This window comes from Syngnathus typhle, linkage group LG5 (assembly GCF_033458585.1).
Source record: "Syngnathus typhle isolate RoL2023-S1 ecotype Sweden linkage group LG5, RoL_Styp_1.0, whole genome shotgun sequence".
NCBI lineage: Eukaryota > Metazoa > Chordata > Actinopteri > Syngnathiformes > Syngnathidae > Syngnathus > Syngnathus typhle.
In genome coordinates, this window is record NC_083742.1 from 6,367,221 (window position 1) to 6,394,054 (window position 26,834).

The 26,834-nt window shown below is 39.9% G+C and overlaps 3 protein-coding genes and 1 long non-coding RNA gene across 8 annotated transcripts in view; 1 reads left to right on the forward strand and 3 right to left on the reverse strand.

Moving 5' to 3' along the window:
• ppp3cca (protein phosphatase 3, catalytic subunit, gamma isozyme, a) overlaps positions 1-2,340 on the reverse strand; it is a 31,883-nt gene extending 29,543 nt beyond the window's left edge. For all 3 annotated transcript variants that reach the window (XM_061277630.1, XM_061277629.1, XM_061277628.1), the window contains exon 1: positions 1,645-2,340. In XM_061277630.1, coding sequence (XP_061133614.1) covers positions 1,645-1,705 — 61 coding nt within the window. In that variant the 5' untranslated portion in view covers positions 1,706-2,340. The remainder of the gene's footprint in view (positions 1-1,644) is intronic.
• Positions 2,341-3,177: 837 nt separating this feature from the next.
• On the reverse strand, positions 3,178-17,319 carry vps37ba (VPS37B subunit of ESCRT-I a). Of its 2 annotated transcripts, XM_061277788.1 has the most exons (5): positions 17,126-17,279; positions 13,887-14,026; positions 12,916-13,087; positions 6,008-6,090; positions 3,178-5,670 (listed from the first exon to the last, which is right to left on the reverse strand). In XM_061277788.1, the coding sequence occupies exons 3-5, from the start codon at positions 13,085-13,087 to the stop codon at positions 5,176-5,178; spliced, it is 750 nt and encodes a 249-aa protein (XP_061133772.1). In that variant the 5' UTR covers positions 13,887-14,026; positions 17,126-17,279; the 3' UTR covers positions 3,178-5,175. The 2 variants fall into 2 exon arrangements, with proteins under 2 accessions (XP_061133772.1, XP_061133771.1); XM_061277787.1 differs by lacking the exon at positions 13,887-14,026 and having other exon boundaries at positions 17,126-17,319.
• LOC133153733 (uncharacterized) lies at positions 9,570-22,585 on the forward strand. Its single transcript, XR_009714376.1, has 2 exons — positions 9,570-10,033; positions 21,279-22,585. It is a non-coding gene; the product is annotated as an uncharacterized LOC133153733 (long non-coding RNA).
• Positions 19,180-26,695, reverse strand: abcb9 (ATP-binding cassette, sub-family B (MDR/TAP), member 9). Of its 2 annotated transcripts, XM_061277786.1 has the most exons (12): positions 25,572-26,695; positions 23,778-23,892; positions 22,643-22,773; positions 22,533-22,570; positions 22,365-22,436; positions 22,086-22,283; positions 21,882-22,010; positions 21,608-21,796; positions 21,340-21,513; positions 20,872-21,031; positions 20,586-20,722; positions 19,180-19,567 (listed from the first exon to the last, which is right to left on the reverse strand). In XM_061277786.1, exons 1-12 carry the CDS (start codon positions 26,245-26,247, stop codon positions 19,253-19,255), a joined length of 2,334 nt encoding a protein of 777 aa, XP_061133770.1. In that variant the 5' UTR covers positions 26,248-26,695; the 3' UTR covers positions 19,180-19,252. The 2 variants fall into 2 exon arrangements, with proteins under 2 accessions (XP_061133770.1, XP_061133769.1); XM_061277785.1 differs by having other exon boundaries at positions 22,365-22,570.
• Between the last annotated feature and the right edge of the window lie 139 nt (positions 26,696-26,834).

A 26,834-nucleotide genomic window follows, 5' to 3' on the forward strand; every position in this document is an offset into this window, starting at 1 on the left:
ATATACCGTAATTTTTGGACTATAAGTCGCGTTTTATTTTTTCATAGTTTGGGTGGGGGGGCGACTTATACTCAGGAGCGACTTATATACATATATATGTTTTTTTTTTCACTTTTTTGGGCATTTTATGGCTGGTGCGATTTATACTCCGGTGCGACTTATAGTCCGAAAATTACGGTACTCCATTTTTATCACTTGGCGATGCACAGCGTTGAGTCTGGCTCATGTAGAAATGGACTTTTCGCCTGCGTGACAGCTTCTGTACATTTTGACTTGTCTGAAATTTGCAACATCACAACATTGTCGAACCAATTCAAATATTGAATAGACCTAAATCCAGTGGCCGAGACTCATCCACTCATCAAATATTGTGCAAGAGTCCCTGCACACTGTGCAAGTGTTCATTAGAGTTCCGCCTCATCGCTCACTGTGTGGTGGCCCTGAAGTTTAGGGCTTGACACAAGGAAGTACGTCTGTGTAACATAGGTAATGGATTCCAGAGAAATCGTCGTCTTTTTATTGACAGCCACGCATGAACAAGAATAAAAGCAAATTCTGGCTTTCATTCAGTGTCTGTATTATTTTGTTCAATTATTTGCTAGTTGACACGCTATTTAAATAGCTAATTTCCAGCTACTCTAAAAACCCTGCAGTGGCAATACAAGCTTGGTCAAGGTTTACTGTTCTAAACTGGACAACGATAAACCAAACTGAACCACACTGCATGGTGGAAACCTTAAAGCCATTAGTTAGAGTAGAGAAGCAAAGCAGCTACTTCCGGAATATGAGACAGATTACATTGTATTACCACAGATTTAAAGGCGATCCCATTTTAATTAAACATATTGGTTTTGGGCTTTCCCTAAATCAGAAATGGTTCTATGAAAAGTCACCCTTTTTCCTTCTCAGGTTCCTCTGTTCACTCTGAGCAGCATGCGGCTGGCCATGTTGGGAAGATCACTGGGGAGATTCTTTCCACAATTAACTCACTCACTCTCTACTGGCTCACACTTGAGCATTCCAGTCCCCTTGGCAGGACACTCTCGGAGTGCCCTTGCAGACAGACAGGGATGTGGGCTGTGCTTGCTCTAAGTAGTAGTACTGCTGTGGTGGCCCAAGTTGGGTTCTCTCTCCTGGGATTTACCTCAGCTTTGGCGCTGCCTGTCTTGGGTAGACACAACAAATGGTGTCCTGTCTGTTCAATGAAGCAGAGAGACCACAGGGTGACAGAATCCCTCTTGTCAAGTCCTGCTAGCAACCCGATCAGACCTTGGGTATTCCCGTGAGTGAGCAAGGCCCTGAAGAATTAGGTAGTCATCTCTCCTAAATGTCAAGGGCGGTGAGCACCAATACAGGACTGTGACTCTCCTTTGATTTATGCCGAAATGCCAAGTACATAAACAAAATAACCACAGTGTAGATGATGCAGTTATTGGGTTTCACAGTATCGCTTTCCAGAATCTGCATTGATGGAACAGGTGATTAATAAGCATTTAAAATGTGTCATACATCTTTCATTACAGCACGAAGGAAACTGCAGACATCTTTTTTTAGGGAGCGGTTACTTGTAAATAACTCAAAAAGCAGCACGCAGTGCAAAAGAAAAAGACAGTAGGATGAATGCGCGTGAAGACAATCACTCACCTTTAACGAGCCGCTCCGTTGTGGATTGTTTCTCTGGTTTATCTTTATCCTTTCCTGACATTATCGCTTCTTTTGTATTCCTCTATTGAAATAATGGACTGTTCTTTTCCCGACTAGCTTGAAACGGAGTCGCCCATCGGCTTGGTGGTCTTCACTTTCGGTTTAAATTTTGATTTTACAAACAAACAGTAGGTGGGGGGGAAGAAACAGGCTCGACTCGGAGCTCCAGATCTTTTGTAGGGTGCTAGCTTACTTGCAGCAACATTAGTGCTGGAGAATAATTGCGGTGTTTAATAATTGCCTGCAGAATTGACGCGGTAGCTTATTTGCTTTGTAATCACCGTCAACTACAGAAGAAAAAAAAAACTTGATATTACCTAGAGCGAAGGGAGTCGATGCAAGATAATCCGATTGAGTTACTCTATTTTTCGCTAGTTAGCCAGCTAACATTTTAATGTAGTGGCAAGTGGGTGAACAGGAAAAGACAGCAAATGAAGACCGGTGATTCATGTTCTAGGTACAAGCCGTTCCCCGGAGAAAAATGACAACCTTGAGGAAGCACATATCAAAACGAAAAGTCCTTCCAAGATACTGAGCTCGTCTTGACAGTGTATCCTCCTCCACAGATTAAAGTGTAATCTGTCAGTGTGGAGCAGTGGTGGATTTCCTACAACATGGTGGAGCCTCGGTGACGTGACTATGGAAACGTGACACGTGGGTTAGGGGTGCGTTCACAAACGCCCTGCGTTCTGTGCTGCAAATTCAATACCAGATTTCACTCAACAATGAGGTGCTTGTTTGATGCAATCCCGACGCGAAATGTCTGCGCTTGTGATTTATTTTCGATTTGTACCCATGTTTATTTTTTAATTATTGGTTTTAGCTGTTATGGAAATGATATATTTCCAAGTGAATTTGTTTTGACCTTCTCCAAAGTTTTTAAAGCACGTATTCATTGTTTTAGTACAAGTCACTGTTCTTTAACAAAGATTTTTAAGGCAACAAAATAAAAAATACAATTATGGGAGGTCTTCCCGTCTCTCTGCTGCAACCTGCTGTCAATTATCAGCAAAAGAAACTAAAAGTCAAGTCAAATATTATGAGTCTTCTTGGTCTAATGACGTAAAAATGCGAGCATCACGATTAACTCCAATTTATTTTATTATATAAATATATTATATTTATTATAGTTATTTTTAAATAACTATTGTTGCATATAAAGTACACCGAGTAAAATGTTGTCATAAAGACAGTTCAACGGTTAACCAAACACAATAAAATGCGTGCTACGACAAGTTTTAAAAAGTTATCCAGTCATAAATTATATAGCGCTTATTTTTCTTATCCTAAAGTTTTACCCGGAATTTGAATATCCCAAACTTGTGTGTCGGGCCAGGTTTCTACCCGCTCCTGGAACTACTCGTGCATTATCAATCCAAGACACCAGATGGCCATCTTGTTCAATACAAAATAAATACCGGTGATCTGAAAGGATGTGACGTCAATATCAGTGCGAGGAAAAACTTCAACAGATACAAAAATTTGAGATTTATTTAACTTGAAAACAGCATAAAATTCTACCTAAACATTCAGAGTACATAAACACCAAAACAGTACACTGAAAGTATCACCAACCACACATAAAACCATGGTTACGGGTATCAAGTCAGCTGAATAGGAGCTAAAGTGTTAAGGGGAGTTTTCAGACTAAGCACAAAGGCCATGCACAAAAATAATAATCCTATATTCGTTTGATGCGCTTTCTCATCAAAGTGTTGATAATTTAGCTTCCGATTCTAAATACTCGTGTCTTGAGGGTAAGTACAACTGACATGCCAATATTTCAGAGCCCTGTTATTTCACGCATTGGGTTTAAAAGCAAAACAAAAACGAACAGAAAAAAAACAGCACATGCAAAAATATTTGAAGTCACGCCAGGCATACCTCAGCACAACGTGGAGGAAATGGGGAAGAGATCACAAGCACCAGTCGGCACAAAGCCTGCTGAAGATGTCACACTGGCACATGCTCACTCGTCTGGCCTTTTGCTTCTTGTGAGAGCGGACGGTGACAATTCCTGACAGTCAAAAGCTGCTCTTTTCAAATTTCCCAAATCGGCCAAGTGAGCAGTATAGAGAAATCGGAGCAGTCAGCAGGATGTGGTCGACGCCACTACGCGTGTAGGCACTCGCGGCTCTTAAACAGTGCACAGCATCAGCAGTATGGGTTAGAAGTGGTGTTCTAGTTATACACGGCAACACATAGGACTAGCCAAGCTTTGGAATTCAAGTCCCTCTTTAAGAAATCTGTTTTGCATGAGCGCAAATGTGTTTTTGATCCACATATTCCACATGGCACACCATCTGACCAAAGGTTGCATGAACAAAAACAACTTTTAACAGAGTGAAGCCTTTGCTGCTCAGTGAGTGACAACACAAGCATAAGTTTGAGAGCCACTTAATATGTTTGAAACTGAATTGTTGGAAGAAGCTCCAGACCAAACTAAGGAGTGTTGAAGACAAAAGATATACAGAGCTCTTTGCTACAAAATGAATCCAGAAAAGACACTTGAACAAACTTAACTTAAACTGTATGGCAATATAGAAATTCGTCATCATAGACTTGGCTCTAAAAGACCAGATTATCCGTTAAAACAGTTCAGCCACCCATCTTCTTCAAGTTCCTTTTGACATCTGCCCTGTTATTGGAGTGCAAAATTCAGCCCTCTTGAACAAGGCAGATTCACACCTTCCGAGACACATTGCCTTTTAATTGCTTTCTCTCTACGTGTTGATCAGTCTCGATTGTTTATCAGAAACATAAATCTATTATGCAATATTTAATAAAATGATGCTGAAATTAAATGTTTTTTCTATGTACCTTGTGAACGTTTATATATATATATAAAAAACAAAATCACAGCATAGACGCTTTCCCCACTGAATATACGCTGGGAAATGATATTTTGTCATAACACAGTTAGATACGGTCTCTCTGCTTACATACACAAGTAATATTAATATGTTGCAACTGTAAAACAGTGAGTAAGTAAACCTAGTTTCTTCCCGAGTTCCATCAAAGCTTAAGGAGCAGGCCAGTAGAGAGTGAAGAGACCCAAAAAACTAAAACCAAAAACTAATGGGCTTACAAAGCTGAGGGCACAGCATTGAAGCAGAAAGTGCCAGTACATGACAAGCTCAACAGCCTACATACACCTGCAACTTGTGTTATTAGAGGCTATAATAGATAGATGCTTCCTCTGTGGAGCATTGGGCCAAATGAAGGTCAAGCTGATCTCACCATGTTTTTTGGAGTGTTGATGGGAGTGTTGAGTGAGAGGTGCACACATATCCCCACAATTACAAATTGACTTTTGATGAAAGTCACCATTGCATACAGCGCTGGTTCTGTCTGGGGATCGGTCATGATCAAAGATGGCAAACGCCACCAAAAAAAATGTTCACAAAGGAGTTCCAGTAGCGAAGTGTCCTTGGCACACACTGTAAACTCTTAAGTGGCGATGGCTTTACTTCACTGAATGATGAAGCCGGGCTGCGGGGCCACACGAGAGGGAGGGGTTCTCTGCGGCAGAGCAGGTTGGTATTGTGCTAAGAAAGGATAGCCAGAGGAAACATTTGGGTAGGGCTGGCCTGTTCTGGGAGGAATTGGTGGATATGGTGATACTGCATAGTAGGGTGAAGACTGGGGGGGGACAGTTGGAACTGGATTTAGTTGTGCTACCGTCTGGGATGGAGGAGGTGGAGGCTTCCGAATGGGATGAAGTAGAGGGGACGAGTCACTGCCCGCCTGAGTGAGCTGGGAGGATGATGGTCTGGCTCCAGCTGACATATCCTGAGACCGGGAGGTCGATTCCGATGCCCGTGGAAGCTGCTGGCCCTTCAGGACCATCTCCTGCAGCTTCTCGATCTTCACCCTTCGCAAGTGTGCCAACTTCCGCTGGTTCTGGTAGGAATCAATGAAGGCTTCAAGGGTCATGTCACCATCCAGGAAAGAATCAGCCATATTCTGCATTCGTGAACACAATTGGGACATACCTTTAAAGTGCAATATGTACAGGTAACCAATAGATCATGTCTGAGTATTGTTTTTCTCCCTATAAGAAAGTGTATGCTGCCTCACATGTTCAGCATTATTTCAACAATGAAAATTTGCCTTTTTGGTCGCTACTGCCTAAGATATCAGCACAGTATGATAGTAGTTGATAAAATGACTAATTCACGTAGAAAATGATGTCAACATTTTAATATGAAAATAATTTTGTAGACGTGAATATCAGGCAGAAGAATTACTAACAGGTCACTGGGATGAAGCAACACATTCATTGAGACAACAATATAATTACCTCCGTTTCCTCTTCTATTTTGGCTCCTTCTGCCTGCAGTAGAGCCAAAAGAATGTCCAGCGATGTGTTTCCTGATTTGTGATCTAAAACAAAAAAAAGTTACGACAATGACTAGCAGACCCAAAAAGATGTGAAAAGCGATGTATACTGGGACTTATGTTTCTTTTAACAGTGAAGACTGTTTTTAACATCAGCCAATGGATAAAGCTAACTTGTAATCACCACATAATATTTTTCTGAAATAATAATTATAAGCCTTCTTCTTCTTTTGGGTATGAAAACACATGCTTGTCACATGGGGCTGAGAGAAGTTATGTAAAATGTGCCACCACTGGCCCTGTGACCAGTTCATCCCGACAACCACAAATGCTTTCTGTTTGCTCAGAACATGTTCCACTGAGTCAACCGAAACGGATCATGTTACCTGTTAATCTCTAAGGAAGGTATCTATTATGGTTGTGCTCCTGAGCAAGCCTGAAAGTCAACACCAGTAAGTACGAATCAGCACCAAAGGGCCACGTCATCGGGCAGGTACAGTGCCCTCCATAATTACTAGCAACTGGTTAAGTCTTCTTTAGCTTCTGAGAAATTCATTTTTCCCTTAAATAATATAGGACCAAGTTTAAAATTTAAAAAAAATTCCAACCTTTAACTCAAGGGCAATTATTCAGTAGGAAAAAACCCACATTAAGAAATCATTTTACATCAAATTGTGTCTCCAAATGATTACTACCCTCAATGTTAACATTTTGTACAAACCCCTTTGAGTAATCATCTATACAGATACCAAGTGCTGCCTGATTAAAGTATATTCATTAATAAAATCAGCTATTATTTCACTGCTTTCAGTGTCTTAAGTCAAAATATTCATACCCGGATAACACTACCTTGATAAAGTGAGACGATCTACAACTTGTTTTTAATAAGTGACTAAGTCATAAATGACAGAAGTTACTTAGATCTCTCGTTACAACAAGGATAAAGTCCATCATATGATTAAAACATATAATCAATTGACTTTTGTACTAGGTGTATATAAAGTTGTGATTTTTTATTGTTTTTAAATGTTACACTGCATTTTTATTGTACCAAATAATTTTAATTACCGTAATTTTCGGACTATAAATCACGTTTTTTTTTTCATAGTTTGGGTGGGTAGTTAATATGGCCTTATAATAAGGAACGACTTGTTTCTTTTTTCCAAAGAATTCCCCCCCCCCTAAAAAAGTGAAACCGCGATAAACGAACCACGATGTAGTAAGGGATTACTGTAATTTGAATTTCAAGTGACGTCAGCAGCGCGAAGCGCGGCGGTTGTTTACATAAAGCACAAAGATTGATCACGGGATGACGAAGATGATAAAGGGCCCCACGTACTACCGGCATCATTAGCGGCTTTGTTTCTAAGTGACATGGCGGACGAGGAGTTTGAAGGATTTAAGGATTTGGAGTGACAGAAGGTTTGAAAAACTATTATGGCTTTTACCCACGCCCGGTCCTACTCTACGGAGCTCTCTTTCACCTCCGTGGATTGAAGTCGGGGGCCGGCGCTCGGCCGGGTGGCTCTCCAGGGACGGTGGGTGGGTCTCGGACATGGCTTTTACGCACGCCCGGTCCTACTCTATGGAGCTCTCTTTCACCTCCGTGGATGGAAGTCGAGGACCGGCGCTCGGCCGAGTGGCTATCCGTGGACGGTGGATGGGGCTCGGTCATGGCTTTTACGCACGCCCGGTCCTATTCTATGGATCTCTCTTCCACCTCCGTGGCTGGAAGTCCACGCCGCCACACACCTGGAGGTTTGTTTTGTTAAATAAAGAGCCATTTACCAAACCCACGTCTTTCGGTGTTCTTTGTTAAGGCTACAATCTAGTTATATACTAGATCTGTGGAATAACGACAAGGCTGACATCAGGGCTCACGCGCGGCGTTGTTGACAAAGGACGAGAAATTTGATCGATGGATTTAATGATTTAGAGTGCACAGACGGTTTGATAATATTATTGCTTATATAATAGTTATTCGATTTCTAATTTATATATCGTTATATGGGCCTGTGGAATATTTTGAAGTGCAAGCGCCGTCAGCGGCGCGCACCCATTGTTGACAAAGGACGATCGATGGATTTAATGAATTGGAGTGATACAGATGGTTTTATAAACGTGTTATTAATGTAATAGTTTTTTAAAATAACTCTGAATGTTACGTCAGGGCCGTTCTCAGCTCTTTGTTTGTGTTTAGGTCACGTTAGCATACCTATCATTTAGCCTGTTGTTGCTCGTTCATGACTGTGCTTGGTGTTGGATTTTGTCGAATAAATTGACCCCCAAAATGCGATTTCTACTCCGGAGCGACTTATGGTTTTTTTTCACTTTTTTGGGCATTTTATGGCTGATGCAACTTGTACTCCGGAACGACTTATAGTCCGAAAATTACGGTAGTATCTTTGTTGTATATGTTTTCTGATTTAATATAAATAAAAATAATCTAGATAAAGTTGTTTATCTGTTAGCAGGCCACTGCTTTAGACTGATGTTTTTACTTTTTGACATGGTATCGCTGCAGTATCATGGCAATACTGAAGGCAAAATTGTAGTATTGTGACAACACTACAATAAAGTAACTTGTAGTCTGACTTGATTACTTTCAAAATCAGGTAATCGGTAAAGTTATTTTTTCTCAAGGTAACTGTGGCAGCATAGTTGTGTCCCAGCATGTCCCTAGTAAACACGCCTAGGAGTTTTAGTTGCTTTTGTTGGCGCCACCCTAATTGCCCTACACTGTCTTCCTTTATTGTCCTCTCATTTGCACTCAAGGTCTTACAGGGTATATTGCTTCTGCAAAGCCACTCATACATGCCTGACTCATTTCTGTGTCCTGCCATGCCATAACCATTCATCGTGTCGTTTCGCATTTGCTACTTGCCACATTCATTTCTCATTGGGTGTAGTGCTGACTTCCAACTGTCACTCCAATCATTAATATTGCATTTGTGAAACATGAAATGTTACTTTGATGAAGTGTTAAAATTAAAATGATTTACTAGGCAAAAAAGCCACCCATTTTTTATCCATTTTGGGGGTCAGGCAGCCATTTTGTTCTGGGTTTGGTCATACACATTTTGAATACAATCCACAAAGTTCACAAAGCTTCTTCCTTGCTTTGATGTGGATGGAGTGGGTCAAACGTTTGTGATTTCAAAAACCCTGAAGATGAAGGCCATAGTGATAATTCATAAATCTAATACGTGTGTCCCCGTTAAGTGATAGTGAGAATCACCAAAGGTGAAATTGCAGGAGTCTTTTAAAAAAGGAACTTCCGACTCAAATGTCTCTCCTTACTCCAATTGTGGGAAATCCTTCCTTCAAGTCATCACTCTTAAACTAAATATTTAACATATTTATTTCACAGCATTAACACAATTAATGAGCTATATCTCAAGTGGGTATTTGCCTATTTAAAGAAGGTTCAAGAAATTTACCACTTTCTAGATCTTTTTTTTTTTTTTTTTTAGATTAAATACAAATAAAGGACTGAGAAAACATTGGTATGACCTTTGAGGCTTTTGGTCCCTCCTATCTTGATGAATGCCTTACATGTGAACCAAATCCTTAGAAAATAACCTCAAATATCAAAGAAAAAATGCTTTCAATTGAGCCAGTTATGTCTGTGCTAATGAAATTGAGGTGGGAGGAAGAACTGGGTGTGACTATCACTGATTTGAAATGGGATGAATGATTAAAGCCTACAGGCAATCTTGCCTGCTGGTGATGAACATGCCAGCTTGTGATGAAGTGCCTGCCAGTGATTGGTTAAGTTTATCCAGGTGAATGTAGTATTTGGATTGCAGTGTAGAGGAGCCACCAACCTGCGATTGGCTGGCAACCGGTTCAGGGGGTTCCCCCGCCTACTGCCCGATGACTGCTAGGATAGGCTCCAGCACGCCCGCAACCCCCGTGGGGACAAGCGGTAAGGAAAATGGATGGATAGATGGAGGAGCCACCAACATCATGGATGTGCACCATAAAGGTAAACTGGCAGAAATTGTTCCATGGGGAAGTAGGGGTGTGTGGTAGACTGTATAAAGTTATAATAACAATAACATATAATAATAATAATAATAATAATAATAATAATATGGTTCCCTTATGGATTTGGACTATACGAACCAAACGTCGTAGCACTTAGTGAGGACATTGTATCTTACTCAGTTTGAAAATGGCTGAATCGCAAGGTGACGAGCCGCCAGAGCTTGTTTGTGTCCAAAAATATATTGTTAACACTAAAATTGAATGAGGACTAACAAAAATGTGTCTTGTTATACCCCTCGCTACAACTGTAGACTGTTGACGTCCATTATAAATGCATTGATTCCACCAAAAAAGTTTGAAAAAAGTTGCGGATAAGCCTCCATTAGGCGCTATCCACGAACAACAGGGGTTGACTGCCAGGAAATTTTATTCTGCCAAGTATCTTAATCAGCCTAAAAAAAATCCCTATCAGTGAAACCCTATTCGTAACCCAAAATGTCCCATTTTGAACTAAAAAGCCAGTACTGAGCTGCGCAAAAGAGGAAAACAAGTCAGCTCCCATCATCCACCACTCTCTCCGCCCACTGCTTCTGTTTCACACCAGGCTTTGGCAGTACAATGGCTCACTGTGTTACAACATCCTGAGAGGCAACCGACTGTGGAGAGTCAGTTGCAGTGGGCAGACACTAATCTGGCATCCAAAAGCATAATGGACAAGAGAAAGTAATCCAACAGGAGGGCATGCTACCAATTCGCAAGACAGGGTAGAGCTTACTATGATGAAGCAATTGGAGTCATAGCTCTGGTTGTTTTAGCCAAGCATTTTAGCATTAGCATGTCAAGGGGATTTGACTTTAACCTTAGCACCGGCAATGCCTTTATAATAAAACATTTATTGTATTTAAAAACACAAAGCGTGCAATTATTTTAGCTGTGTTTAGTTACCAATAAACTCCAACTGCAGTGTCATTAAACAGCTCAAAGGACGCTTAGAGATGATCGAATCACATAACATCACATGCTTTCTGCACTTTCATAGTGTCGGGAACATGCAAATTAAGCATTTTTCTTGGATTATCATGTTTTCAAGGTTAATCCAAAATCCAAAACAAGTTTGTGATTATTTGCCCAACGCTAGTAGGTAGTATATGCAAAGGCAACAAAACATACTATCTCAAATGCAGATGAAATCAAGCCAGACTTGTGCCAGCAGAAGGAGTAGTGGTCCAGTAGTGGCTGGAGAGCTATTTTGAGGAGGTAGCTAGGCAACCACTGCATCAACACAGCCAGTATCATCACATTATGTTCACACACTAGAAAGCAGTGTGAAGGTGCTCCAGTAATATGTTTTTGGGGGTATTTTGCACCACAGCTTCTATTTGCAGTCCGCTGTGCAAAAGATAATAAAAGAATTCTCGGAACAAAGCTTTTCACCCTCTGAACGGGAAGTACCCAAACTGGAAAAACAGGTTTTCCAGCACTTATTTGTTTAAAGAAATAACTGTACAACCAACATGGCAACATGTTCAATTTCAAACCCATTCAAAACGGATGAATGATATGGACCATAGCATCACGATATTAACACATACCGTGCGTAGATGTGAGAGCTCAGATTCACTCTTTAAATTCTTAATTCACTACTAATGTTGACAAATGGAATTAAATGGTCACTCCTTGTACTTTTCTGGAATAAAGGCATGTCATAGTCCAACAAAGAAAAAAATACAATTGGTAAATGGCAGGCACTTAACAACCTATAAACGTATTGGAACAGCAAGTTCCATCCCTCTGCTTTCGTTTTATACCCAAGACATTTGGGTTTTACATCAAAAAGTGAAGATCAGAAATGTGGAAAATTTCCGTTCGTATTTCAAGAAGTCCAATCACCCCGATAACAAATTTGCTGGATCAATGACTACAGCTTTTTTTGAGAGAATGGACTTCTTTCGAGGTTGTAAACAATGTTGCGTCGTGTTGGGGGTGTGGCTTAGCTGGAGATAGAGGGGGAAAAAAATGAAACAGCATGTTGGCATATTTCAACAGGGTTTGTGTAAGAATGGACGCGGAAAAAAAAAGTCATCCGAGTGACTATGTGAGCAAACTCATTCTACGATCGTAAATGTTAAAACTTGAGTGACAACTTTTGTGTCGTACAGTCACAAGTGCACCTCACAAAAATCAAAGCTATTGTGTTGATCGTGGTACTAATTAAGGGGACAATAGGAGGAATGAGCATAGGAATTTTGGTGGCAATTGGTCTTCAGATATTTAGCGACCCTTAAGTTGCTACAGCTCATCGTCGGACAGACTCTACTCCTACTAGCTCCTATGGCTTGTCCAGGCAGAATTAGCTTCAGGCGGCTAAACGAACAAGATTAGCTGAATGATTTTAGCTTCTTAGCAGCCACACATGGGGCTTTGTGCCACAGCCAAAAAAGCTCTGAGCCCACCGCGTCAGCCAGCCAACCACCGCTGGTGATGTAGCCATGAGGACCTCCCAGTTGTGTCGCCGAGCCGGCCCATCTGCGTCGTCTTTTTACCAGTCAGCTAAGTTACCAACCATCAACTGTAATTCTGATACATTAAGAAGGTAGAGGCACATGTGAATTCTGTTGTAATTGAAACACCATTCTCCGCATTTGGATGTAAATATCCTCAAATTAAAGTTCAGAGTCGGAGAGTTTGGGTTTTACCTGTGAAAACTGTGTTTGTTGTTACACAAACATGAGGAACTGAAAGCTGTTTAAACCATAGTGAAGTTGAGAGAAGAGGCAGAGGGAAGCGGGATTGCCAAAGGTATCAACAGCAGTTGATGAGATCATTCAATGTTGGACTGTGTTATGGCACACGCAATAAAGAAATAAATTGCCTTTATACCTAGAGTCGACTTGCGCAGCTGATAGGCTTCAAAGTTTTCTTGAAGGCAGCCATATCTCTTGATAAGAGTCTCTTTCTTGAGCTCCAGTCCAGGTTGGAGGGTAAGGTTTTCCTCTGCCAGGGTTCTGTTGCTAACAAGTGTTTTCTCTTTGCTCTGCTGTACTTCCTGCATCTGTAACAAAAGAATGTTACGACTGTATTTTAGCATGACGGGAATCAAGCCTGAGATTAGCTCAAAGTTCAGACCACAAAAAAAAGCAGAACACCTTGATATGAGGAAAACATAATGGATGTTAATTTTTTTTTATACATCTTTATTTATATAATACTTTAAAAACAACTGCAGTAGTAAAGCGCTTTACAGGACAGAAAGTAGGATGGCCTACTTCTATGTCAGCATATCATATTTTATATATACACAACCGTTCAAAACTGAAAATGGGCCTTTATACACCTATTTAGACACTGCAATAAAAACCAGAAAACCAAACGTTCAGACGCTAGAATAGTCATTTGCCACATTATGTATTAATTATATTAATATAGGCATATTCCTGGGTAGTTTGTTATCCTTATTGAAAAACAACAATTTCATTTTAAAAATAAGGACATTTTTAAGTGACGCCAAACTTTTGAATAGTAGTGGGTGTACGCCCGCGCGTGCACGCACGCACGCACACACACACACACACACACACACACACGCACATACACACAAACAGCCTTCGTCCGTTCTCACACCACCAGACTTACAAACAGCTTTGTCCACCAGGCTGTAAGGATTCTGAACGCTCTTCCTTCAGCTGCATCAAGGCTGTCATGAAGCCGAGGAACCCGCAGTCTTTACTCCTTTATTTTATTAATATTATATTTAACTGAATGTCATGCACTGTCTCGTTGCTGCGTGACTGAAGTTATACACAGAGTTATTTTACTATTTGTTGCTAAACTCTCATCACGGGCACTTTTACCTGATTAACGTCACTGCAGTATTAGGTTGAAGTTAACATTAGGTTTTCTCTCCTTTGACAGTATTGTTGTTTGGGGTCTATGTCTTGTCTTGTTATCACCGTGGTATACCAAGGAATGTAGTTTTGATTCCTTTGTATGTCTGGTACATGTGAAGAAAATGACAATAAAACACACTTTGAAATGTAGGCATTCAAACAACAGGCTGAATGTGCAAATGAGGGAAGTAATATGTAAGAATAAGACCAGTGGGAAGTTGAACAAGTATCATACAGTTCGAAACAATGGAATGTATTTGAGAGCGACTCTGCATGCATTGTTTGGTTATTGCAAGAATTAGAGGAAACATGTTATACTGGACAAGCAGCTAAATATATGACATACCATTATCTAGTCTGTCTTTACAAGAGCCAGTTTGCTCTTTTGTCACAGCTCGTTAAAGATGGAAATCTATAAATAGCGTCAATACCTGCAGGCCTAGTTTCTGAGAAACCTAAGAGAAACCCTTATTTTCGACACACTTCATCCATTTTCTATAGTGCTTACCCTCATTGGGGTTAGCCAGAGCCTAAGTTCGGATCTCGAACCTCAGAACTGTGAGGCCGCTATGCTAAGTACTCATCCCAACACAATTCTACAGTACACAACCCTCTCTTGATACTTTAGAATTACAATCTTTGTCATAGCAGATTTATACAGGGATTGATTTGAATCATTAATTTGCCAGATTGTAATGAATTTTGAAATAAATGGGCAAACAAAAGCTTTAACTAAATTTTTATATTACATGTGCTTGTTGCTTGGCGCGTTAGCGTGGGCAGCATTTCTACAACAGCCCTCTTTTTGTTGAGCGGAAAATGTCACTATTGTCGGACTCGCTACGATGGGAGGGCTTGAAGGAGCTGCGACGCAAGCAGACTCGATGTGGACAGCACTTAAAAGTAAAGTCAAGTGACAGATGACTATATTGAACTGGAGGATTGAGTCACTTTTTTTTCCTGTGTGTTACAAGCCAATAGAAAACATTTGGGGTGTTGGGGTAAGGGTGGGCAAACATTTTGACATGCAGGCTGCAATGGGTTCTACACTTTTATAAAGCAGCTGGGCCAGGAACATTTGGATAGAGGATTTGGGCCAGATGTACTAAACTGCCGCGTGAATTCTGCAAACCTCAGGGCACATTAAGCACACGCAAATAAATGTATAACCTGCTTTACTAACAGGGTGCACCGAGGACAGCGCCTTTCAAATGTGCAAAGTGGCTCTCATCAAGGTAGTACGTTTGTGTCCATAAATATGCAAGATGCAGCGTTTATTGTATCTTGCATATTCAGGTTTACTACTTGGCAAAATACTGGGAAGAGGAAATATAACTAGATCAAATCTGGAGTTTGTATCTGTCTTGAATCATTTTCAATTGAAGGCACAAAGCAATGAACAATTTCTGAAAAAAGATCAATAACAGTTTTAACAAAACATATTGCTACAAAACAAAATACACAATGTCGAGCATTTTTGCAACGCTCTTGCGTTGAAGTTTGTGGGGTGGAAAAAAAGTTCTGAAGCCTCTGTAAACTAGCCGCTAACCTCTGTGCAGTCGCCACTCGTTCTTGTGTTGACTGCATGCTAGTTGAGAAATCGTTTTCAAATACAAACATTGGCTAGATCAGACAGTGATGGATTTTAGTTGACCTTTGAGGTTCTGTGGCAATTCTGAATATTCATCAACTCTGTTAACTTCTAAATGCTGCAGCCTACCACAATTATCTAGCTACAAAGAAGAGAGTAGAGTCGGTTTAGCTTTGAGAATGTGGATGACTAAAATATGTAAACAAGTCCCAAAAAACTCTGGAGATGAAACAATACAACATGATTTCTATTTTTGCCGTTGTTAGTACTGACATTAACAGTCCTATCTATTATCCTTACACAAAGAGCGCTTCATGTCTGTTGACATTTTGAGTTTCACCTAAAATTCAACAATCACTTTGCCTTTAAAGTTCTTACAACAAACAACAAAAAAACAGGCATTGACATCACAAGTAAGGTATTGTTTGAGAAGAAACATTATGGTGGTGCACTTTGGTGGCAAGCTTAAGTTTCAGTTAATGACCGCGTGACATCCACTCTCTTTGTTTCGATTCAGTCTCTTTTAGAAAGAACCACCACCCAGACAGCACCTGTGGATGTCTTTACTAGGTTGCTTATCTTCTTATGAATAACATAAGTCAACAACTATATTATTAGAGTAAATACGAAACTCACACGCGGTTGTTAATGGAAAAAGAACATCACAGAGATTGACAGAGAGGGTGTGGAACAGCCAGACAGAAAGACTGACTCACAAGCCAGTGATCCTTAAACTTTGGAAAGGTGAAATAAATGTAGCGCACTTCAAAACTCTACCTAACGATTGACTGCCGGGGCCTTTTGTCACAGGTAATGGGTCATACATTGACATCACAAGAATTTCAAAACCACACATCATCCTAAATTATGTAAGCATATCCTAAGTAAAAACGCTAAATTCATCCGTTAATTTGTGCAATTAATAACTTATAAATATACTATGCAGTCCTCACTTGGCCATATGATACGATCATGTAATAAATGATTACGATCGCCATGGTAACCCAGTCTCAAGTCTCGATTGTAAACCAGATCGAGTCAAGTCTTTTAATGCAAAATCCCGAGTTAAAATCAACAATTTAGCGTGACAGCGTTTCGGGAGTTTCTGTTTAGTGGAAATCGTGTTCTCGGAAAATATGAAAACAGGTGAATGCCTGTTACTTTAGATCATGTGATCGGATTATGATTAGACAATAATTAGCAGGTTTCCCAAGTGGTCTGGCAGAACGACACAAATCCGAAAGTGCCGTTGCTCGGAAACTTCTTGGCATGTTTTCGCGTGACTCACCATGACAGTGCTTCTTCCTTATGTGGGTCTCACTCAAATTCCAACTGATTCATTAAAAATGCAGGTTTGTATTAGGGCGAGGAAAATAAAACACTAATACACTAATAATAAGACTTACCCCATCCTTGACGCAACGTTAACACTGTGAACATTGTTCAACATGTACGACTACTTTGAATGTACTAATTTATGGCTGTATTTACAATACAATTACAAATTTTCACGCAATTACGGGGGGTGTTTTGTGAGAAAACAAAAGATTCAGAAAACTGCAAACGACGAGAGCTAGTAGCTAGCAACTACATTAGCAAGAGCTTAACATACCTCGTCCATCTCTTGAATCATTTTGGTAAGTTTCTCGTCGTCCTCTAGCATTTCGTTGAGCTGAGTCAACGTGTACTCGCTGAACTTGTTGGAAAAGCTCGACATTTTTGCTGTCGTCGTGTATTTCTTCACTGCCGCGGTCGCTGCTCTCGCCTGTTTGTGACAGCTGACTGAGCTTCTTCTTCAGGAAGTACATTGCATATAGGCCCAATGTTGCTTTCAAGGTCCGTCGGAAATACACCCTTCATGTATTTTAATTGGCATTTGCAAGAAATACCGTAACAATTATATCAAATCATAATACATAAACCATTTCAGAAATGAAGCAACGAGGAAATAAATTCAAAACAAACAGCCAACAATGAGGAAATTAAAAAAAAAGCAATTTCAGCAAACTGTCTATCAAAAACATGAAAAGCTACATTCTGAATAAGTGCAAACTTGAAAGGGTTTATAGACAAGAAAATTCTTAGTCTTTTTTTCACAACATATATACGAAATAACCGTGAGATAAGGGAGATTTTTGAAAGAAGTATGCCGTCTTTCTGTGTTATTTAGTTATTTATTTATCGCTATAATACAACCACAACCAGAACACCCACGTGCGTCCAATTGTCCTTAAATGCAGCATTTGGCCTTAATCCATCAGTACTTTACACACTGGATAAATAATTTAATAAATGAGTGAAGGGAACACTGATATCCCACCCACCTCCAGATGGATTAAATGTTCCATTTGAATTTTTTTATTGAATACATGTATTTGATCAGAACAAATTGGTTCGGAATCAATCAAAAATAAAAGGGATGTGTGGTATTTAAAATTGTGTCTACTGTCTACTTCAGGAATCGGCCAGAAAGGATACAAGAATGCATAATTATATAGATTTTGAGCATTATTGAGTATGAATGTCTGGAGCAAGGGTGTCAAACTATTTTTTTTTCGCGGGCCGCATTGTAGTCATAGTTTCTTTCGGAGGGCCATTATGACTGTCAACCCAAATAAATGTATGAGCACCTCATATTATATACAGTATAAGCTACAAAACAAACTGACAAGTAAATCGTTTTCAAATCAGACTGCTAAAAACTGGTCAAATATTTAAAAAAAGATATTTTTAAAAGTGAAGACAATTTGCAATTCTAGTAATGACACAAATTTGATGCACAATTTGTCTTCGCGAGCCACATAAAATGATGTGCCGGGCCGTATCTGGCCCCCGGGTCTTAAGTTTGACACCTGTGGTCTGGAATATGGTGTTTGGAAGAAGGTAGCAACATCATAATCAAGATACAAACACAACTTTATGTAAATATACAATCCCCTTATGGAAATGGGATTTGCACCTGCTTTAAGGAGCAGTGGACTGGCTAGGTTTGCCAGTCATTCCCTCAATATCGGCCCCCTTTTCCACATGCGTAGGAGTGCTATCTAAATAACAGCAATCCTTGACGCCATATGGCATTTTTTATTTCAAATTATACTTCTCTGGCTTATACTTGTTTTTGGTGGGGTATCAGACAGCAGTGATATTTATTAAATGTTTATACACACAACCTAATAGAATGACACAAAATTACATGTCAGGGGTGCATTGCTTTAATTTGTGGATAATGGCTCCCCCTGGGTTTTTGAAATTCCAAAATCTCAAAAGTGTTTCTTTGCCTTTTTCAGACTGCGACGGACTTTATACACTTTGTATCCCATGTGTTCTTAAATTTCCTTGTATTGTAGCATGGACCTTGTAGCCCCACTTTACATTGACAGGCACTCATTGAGTGATTTCTCAACCCACCAAATCTGGTGGTAGGTAATACAAGTATAGTGAAACAAAACATCGCTTTCCAAAACCTGCAGAAAATGTGGAGGAGCAATTTCTGTATTTTTTCATAGTGGGCTACATAGGGTTGGATTCTATTTGTCCTAACTAAATTCAATATTCATTTAGAAACGTCGTTTTGCATGAGTGTCATTGTGAGATATAAATTTGTTTTATGAGCCAAAACATAGCAGAATGCTTTTCCACAGAACACAAAAGATGAAGTCATCAGTATTATTGTCAAAATGTTGTTTATATTTGGTGAATGATTAAATAACAGCAGGAAACAATTCCACATAATTTGTTCTCAATAGCGAGGATTGTACTCTTGATCGCTTGCACTGCTGCTTTGTCTGCTGTGCTGATGTCCTCCATCAGGTTTCCAGGAGGAACTCTCTGCAAGATTTAGTACTTCATCGCCCGTCTCTATGCCCAGAACCTGTCGTTGCACCAGTTTGTAGTACAGCCCCCCACTGGCCATCAGCTGAGCATGAGATCCCTGTTCAGCCACACGGCCCTTATCGATCACTATGATGCTGTCTGCTCTCTCCACAGTGCTGAGCCGATGTGCGATCACTAACACCGTGTGCTCCCTAATGATGTTGTTTAGAGCTTGCTGAACCTGTAGGAACCATAAGATTACAGAATAGATCAATCAATTAAATCAAGTATATTACTATTATTTTTAATAATAATTTCTAAATCCTCCAACAGTGGAAACCCCAAAGATAGATGCAACTGAAACAAAAGCAATGCTGCTTTAATTTTAATATCACATAGATGGTAGACGTATGTGGTCAAAATATATCATACTGTCTACATCATGATGTTTGAGTACCTATGAGTCCGATTTCAACCCATCAATACAAAAGAAATAGGCTTGCTCGATACTGACGCTCTAAAGTCATAGACAGTAAACTCCTAAGTTTAGTGTGACTTTAGAGGAGTTTTTTTCCTGGTTGTAGTGCATTTAGCTTAAAGGTATTCGAGAGGACCCTATTTAGAATTTTATTGTAATATTTCTCAAATTTCTCCCCACTGTTAAATAGGTCATCTTAAAATACGTTATATTAATATATATATAAACCGCGCACTCTGTGGTACCAGAAAAACCTCAACCAATCATTGTCAGCATGAATAATGGCAACATTGGTTAGTTAACTTGTCAATCAATCTGTTTTCTGTCTTTTATTTCCTTTTTGATATCCATGCTCGCTCACTTCACTGTGCATAGCTTGTGATTAAAATACAGCACATTTTGGACACTCTGGCTTAGTTGTAGCATTTCCTGCTTGATTTCTGCGTGAAAACGGCTGATGAACGTCGTGATGATGAAGGTTCTCGCCTGTTGTTGATGTCTTTGAGAAGACAAATTCAAATATGGCACTCGTGCATGCAAGTGTGCAGGTGACAACAGGGGACGAGGGACTTGCGCAGTATGTACTCAAATACGGACAATTAGGCTCTGCTTTCTGAGCTGTCGTAAAGATCGTCTGTAACGTCTTTTCGGTGCATTTGACTTCAAAGGTTCCACTGGCTGGCATACCAAGTTAAGGGCTTTTATTACATCTCAAGAGTGCCTTCATTTGGCCATCAGTGCTTTGGACCATTTTTCACTAGGAAAAAGCAATGTTACTCACAATGTGTTCACTCTCAGCATCCAAGGCACTGGTCGCTTCATCCAGGATAAGAACACGAGGGTGTCGTACAAGAGCTCTTGCAATGGCCACCCTTTGTTTTTGCCCACCTGACAACTGTGCACCTTTCTCGCCAACACCTAGCAAAAAGGAAAATGCATTCGGTGAGAAAGGATATATTTAACTCCTTGAGGAAAACTAAGGAAAACTAGCACAAGACTTAACAACATGACATCTATTCTAGAGAAAATAGATTTGAAAGACAGAAATTAACAGATGCAATAATAACTTGTTTGATAGCCTTGGGGCAGGTCCATGATGAAATCATGCGCATTCGCTTTTGTGGCTGCCTCTATGACAGCCTCCATGGGGACATCTGTCAGACCATAAGTGATGTTCTCCTCAATTGTTCGGGCAAAAAGCACTGGTTCTTGGCCCACAAGCGCCACCTGCATGATGATAATCATTACTAGAAATGTAACACTATATTTTCAAGTCCTGCAGCATATCATTAAAACATTAATGTATTGGTTAATCAGTAATAATGTATGAATTAAAGGGAAGTCAACCCCAAAATCTGGTTCACATTAATATGTTGTATAAGCCCAAAGTAGTCAAATTATGGCATTTTGATTAATATTGCATTTGTGGAATATAAACTAAGCAGCCAAATTCACCCATTTTTATCAATTTCAGGGGGCGGCCATTTTGCCTCATGCTGTCGACTGAAAATGACATCACAGTTGCATGGACTGACTTGAGAATGGAGGTCACAATGCAGAAAGGTGTGAACAGGCTTTCCATCCAAGAGGACGTGACCCTCCTGAGGAGCATAGAAGTTTTCCAATAGGTTGACACAGGAGCTCTTTCCACTGCCAGAAGGTCCCACCAGGGCAGTCACCTCGCCCGGCTTTAGAGTGAATGACACTCCCTGCATCAGACCAATTATTATCAAAACAACTTGAGTTATTACGCTGTAGTATACACAATGTGCTATATACAGTGCATATAGTCATAGAAATTACCTTAAGGATTTCGATCTCTGGCCGAGTAGGGTAGGCAAATTTGATATCTTGAAAATCCACCAGACCAGTGAATGTCTCCAACGTCTCTGTGCCATCTGCTGGGTGATCGGGTTTTCTGTCCAAGTAGTCGAAAACCTTTTCAGCGGCCCCTACGCCCTGCATGAGGCCCGAGTAAACTGACGCAATGTTCTGCAAGATGACAGATAGCAACAGATTATGAACCTTGTCATTGATTAACTGCAGAATAGGAGAAAAATGAATTTAGATTAATTACCGACAAACATTCCCCCATTTCAAGCGTGTATATGAAAAATGATAACAATTGGCTGCTTTCCATCTGACCAGTAACCACAAGGTGGCCACCATAGGCGAGGATGGTCACCTCTAGAGTGAGCTCTGAGATCTACAAAACAGAAAGACTTGATAAATACCCACTCTGTCATCATTACCAAGGAAATCAACGAAATCTAATACCTACACAGCTGGACCACATATAGCAAGCATATGCCAGGGCTTGTTTCTTGTTGAGATGGTACATGACAACGAGCTTGCTGTAGTAGGAGTCAGCCTCTCGATGCTCGTTAGCGAAGCTTCGCACTGTCTTCATGGCGGAAATGGTTTCTTCTGCAACTTTGTTAGCCTTTGCAAGTGTTGTCTGTACCTCTTTAGTTAGGCTCTGGAAAGAATACAGCGTAATTTGATCCAAATAAAATAAAATAAAATATATATAATATTAATTAAAAAACTGTTAGATTACCTTGTAGTAATTCCCATAATACTCTGAAAGAACGGCAATAAAAGGAAGTCCCATCATGTTCACTAATGTTAGCTTCCAGGACATCCCAAACATAAAAATGAGAAAGCCAACAGCTTTGATGGCGCTCCTCAAGAACACATTAATGTTCTGGGAGATGAGGTCACTCACTTGGGTGGTGTCAGCTGACAGACGTGAAGTGATATCACCTGAAAAGTGATAAATAGATTCGAATATTGAATATTAAAAGGGATTGGGGTTTTGGTCACACTTAACTTTACCTGTATGGTTCTCATCAAAAAAACCAATATCCTGTTTCATCAGAGTTCTAAAAAGATGGTTCCTGAACCGAAGATTCAGTCGTGCAAATGTGAGCGTAAACACTCCTCCACGCACGCCGACTGCAATTGAACTGAATGGAGGAAAAGTGATCTCGTCAGGCATTTATTTTATTTAAGCTTTTTTGTTAAGAAACATTGTTCAAAAGTGGCCTGCTGCATGTATACCTACAGTCAATGTACAATACAATGTTAACTGACAAAAAACATTACCGATATACCAATATGGAAGATTAGAAATGTATCCAACTGTATAAATGATAACACAGCGCACATACCATTAGGTTAATTTGATTGTCTATTGTCTGTAAACATTAACCATGCTTATCAGAGTGCCCAAGTCCAGTCTCCGAAAGCCCCTATCCAGCCTGTTTTAGATGTATTCCTCATCCAAGAATCCTGATTTAAACCATCAGCTCACGAGCAAGCTTTGCAGATGATGATCCCTCATTTGAATGACGTGTGACAGATCTAAGGAAACATCTAAAACAGGCTGCATAGGAGGCTCTTGAGAACTGGACTTGGGTATCCCTACTTTACGTTGATGACCCACAGCAAAACAATTACCGTATTTTCCGTACTATAAGGTGAATCTAAAAACATCAAATTTTCTCAAAAGCCAACAGTGCGCCTTATAATCCGGTGCGCCTTATATATGAACCAATATGGATTCGTGGATGAGGACTAATTTATTAAAGTAAGCTTTACGTGTTTATTTTGTGTGTTGTGCGATATTAACGTTTGAGCAACGTTGAGTTATTGATATATTGTTATTGTTTTCACTATTTCGAGTGTTTCTATATTGTGAGTGCATTAACGTTTGAGCCACGTTGAGTTATTTATTCTATGCGATTTGTAATCCGGTGCGCCTTATATATGGACAAAGTTTCATTGGGCCATTCATTGAAGGTGCGCCTTATAATCCAGTGCGCCTTATAGTGCGGAAAATACGGTATGCTTTTTCATGCTGGTTTTGCATAAACTGCTTATGCCGCTCGATATATATTCCTTCTAATCTAAAAGACAATCAAGACGTGTTATTTTAGTGGACAACACCACATACAAACACAGAAAATACCTGGTAAATGCCAGGATTGTCAGTGTGATAGCAGGTTTAGCAAAGTATTCCATGCTCTGATGGACCACAATGCTATCTATAGCCTTGCCATAGTAGTAAGGTATGAAGGCTTCACCTGCAAGTGGAAAAAAAACAGAGACAGTCATAGTAGAAGCCACACCAAGATGAGTCATACTCATTGTTACCATTAGTCATCATCATTGGTTATTTCCATCTGAACAACTAAATTATACTAGTAATTAACCAGTGATTTTGTGAGGCATACTGTAGGTTTGGACCACTTACATTTTTTATGTAACCATTATTTATAAGGCTACTGAGAACAGATTGACAATCGCAAAGTTGACCTGGCAGAAGATAGCAGAGTAAAACAAAGACAAATAAAAGCAAATAATTATTCTGAGTCAACCTCCACATTATATTTCATAAAATGGACATTGTTGGAGAAGAAAATGAATAAATATGATGGAAATAGAAAGAGAAATACTTTAGAAAGTTATACAATATGCAAAACACATATGGAACTATACTAGATTGGGCAGAAAATAAATTTCAAAGATGTTTTTATCTCATTTCATTATTTTCTGTCACAATGGCAAAAATGACAGTGTGTATATGTCTGGTCTGGTGCATAACACAAGCAGAGATAAACAATCTGAGCTCAGAGACACAGTAGAAAAGCACACTTTTAGAGCAAGTAGGAAATCTACTGCTGAAACAATTTATTCCGAATCTTTCAGAAATCGGAATTTCGACTTTAAACAAACAACGACGTCATGTAAACGTACTCCGTGAACTTCAAGTTACCCGACAGAGGCCACTGTCAACGTGGAACCCTGCTAATCAGACATGAGTGAATTTGTCTGCACGAGCGAAGAGAGGGCCAACTGACCATTTGACCAGGAAGTACAGTTCACATTAGTGGGTGTTAAAAAAGAGCGCACAAGATGGTGTCAAAATATGTATTGATAAGAATCATAGCATGTTACCGTATTTTCCGGACTATAAGACGCACCTAAAAACCTCAAATTTTCTTAAAAGCCGACAGTGCGCCTTATAGTCAGGTGCGCCTTATATATGGACCAATATGGTTTCGTGGATGAGGACTAACTTATTAAAGTAAAAAGTTAAAATGTGTCCCGCGTCTAAATTTAAACTGGCTCGAAGCATTGTGTCATAAAATCAATCATAAGTGGCCCGCTGAAGACTATGAATCATGAATCAAAAAGACTATGGATCATTATTTTGTGATTATAAAGTAATTTGTTGTGTCTGAAGTTGAAATAAAAAAGAAAAAATGGAGAATGATTTGATTTGGATTAAAAACATGATGCAACCTGGCCTGTTTACTGCAGTCACAAAGACCAATATCACCCTTCTTATTCATACAACAATAACAACAATAAAACAAACTTAATACATCTAATAAAAAATTCATTCAACTTTCATAAAATTTTTAATTTGTTATTTTAATCTTTAACTTTAACTTTTAAAGTTTACTGATCTAACTGTTTTGTTTTGTACTTATTAAAGAAAGCTTTACATGTTTATTTTGTGTGTTATGTTATATTAACATTATTGATATATTGTTATTGTTTGCACTATTTCAAGTTATTATATTGTGATTGCATTAATGGTGCGCCTTATAGTCCGGTGCACCTTATATATGGATAAAGTTTTAAAACGGGCCATTTATTGAAGGTGCGCATTATAGTCTGGTACGCCTTATACTCCGGAAAATACGGTAGTTTAAAAACAGGAAGCACCTCATCAGAAATCCAACTAGATACTCACACACAGCAGAGATGATGAGGAAGATGACGGCTACAGTCAACAGTCCTCCATCTTTTTTTGAGTAGTTCAGCAGACGGCCAAGAGTAGCTCCTGTGGTGGTCTTTGCTATTGCTTTCTTCTCTGGCTTGTTCTTCCTCTCACTGCACACCCCTTTCTCCTCCTCCTCCTCCTCCTCCTTCTCCTCCTCCTCTTCACAATCTGACTGAAGCAACTTCTCAGTGTCCTCGCGACGTCCTTGTTTACAGGTGTCATGTTTTTTCTGACCAAGAACCCACCACAGTACCAGAACTGCCAGTGAGGAGAAACAGGTCCAGCAGATCAGACTCAAAGACCAGGGACGATGAGATAGGGGCCCAAGTTCACTCAGCATCAGCAGCTTGGCCATCGTATACGTTATTATGGTCTGGCAGACTAAGAGGATGAGGGTGGTGAGTTTAGTCACCCTGTGTGGACCATCCTCTCTGTTCCACAGCACTCCAATGGAAGCACCCAGCAGGAGACATGCTCGAAGCAGCGCAGTCCCCCAAATGTCCAACATGGACTGCAGAATGCTGAAGTTCAAGCCATCCTCCACAAATATGATCAAATGTGATCCATGCGCATAAAGGACTGTGGCAATAATGAGGTCCAGTAGAATGTATGAAATAGTACAGCTCACATTTATTTTAATACCCATGCCTATTTCTTTGTCAAAAACTAATAGAATTCCGTGTTGTAGGGGTAGGACTTAAGGCTTTTGGGCTAATTATGGACCAAATCCCTCATTGTAATTAACCTCTCACGTTCTACCAGCCGTTTTACATAAAGCACTAAGAATATAACTCCGTAACAAAATGACACCAACAAAAATAAATATCCTTAGGTGGGTATTTCGGGAACATTGACAGTTCTCACCCACTATTTGGGGCTAACCATGATAATTCGCTTACAGCAGCGTGCTGGTCTCTCTGGTGGCAAGTCTCGTGCAGGCAATGTAGTCTCGGTGTTAATAAAGTTCCACGAGGCTTACCGCGGTATATGCTGAATAAAAAGTCTCAGAATGACTCATATCATAATTGCAACAACAAAAAACGATGTCAGCCCCGCTGCGTTCACTTGTCACGCCAAGTACACTCGCAACGTCAACTAATCAACTCAGAATCCACTCAGGGCGTACCATATTGGAGGATATCTCCTTAAAAACACCACAAGTGAGAAGGACCTTGGTGTCATAGTGTCGTCAGACCTAAAGACTAATCTTGACACCACGAAGAAGGTCACCGC

Excerpts from the sequence above, each read along its gene's own strand:
- vps37ba (XM_061277787.1), bottom strand. The coding sequence starts at position 17,230 with ATGTCGAGCTTTTCCAACAAGTTCAGCGAGTACACGTTGACTCAGCTC. Across the intron at positions 13,088-17,125 it reads TGATTCAAGAGATGGACGAG|ATGCAGGAAGTACAGCAGAG; the intron begins GTATGTTAAGCT and ends CTTTTGTTACAG. Across the intron at positions 5,671-6,007 it reads AAATAGAAGAGGAAACGGAG|AATATGGCTGATTCTTTCCT; the intron begins GTAATTATATTG and ends TCACGAATGCAG.
- abcb9 (XM_061277785.1), bottom strand. The coding sequence starts at position 26,247 with ATGGGTATTAAAATAAATGTGAGCTGTACTATTTCATACATTCTACTG. Across the intron at positions 22,011-22,085 it reads GCTATATGTGGTCCAGCTGT|ATCTCAGAGCTCACTCTAGA; the intron begins GTAGGTATTAGA and ends TCTGTTTTGTAG. Across the intron at positions 21,032-21,339 it reads ATTGTGACCTCCATTCTCAA|GTGGCGCTTGTGGGCCAAGA; the intron begins GTCAGTCCATGC and ends ATCATCATGCAG.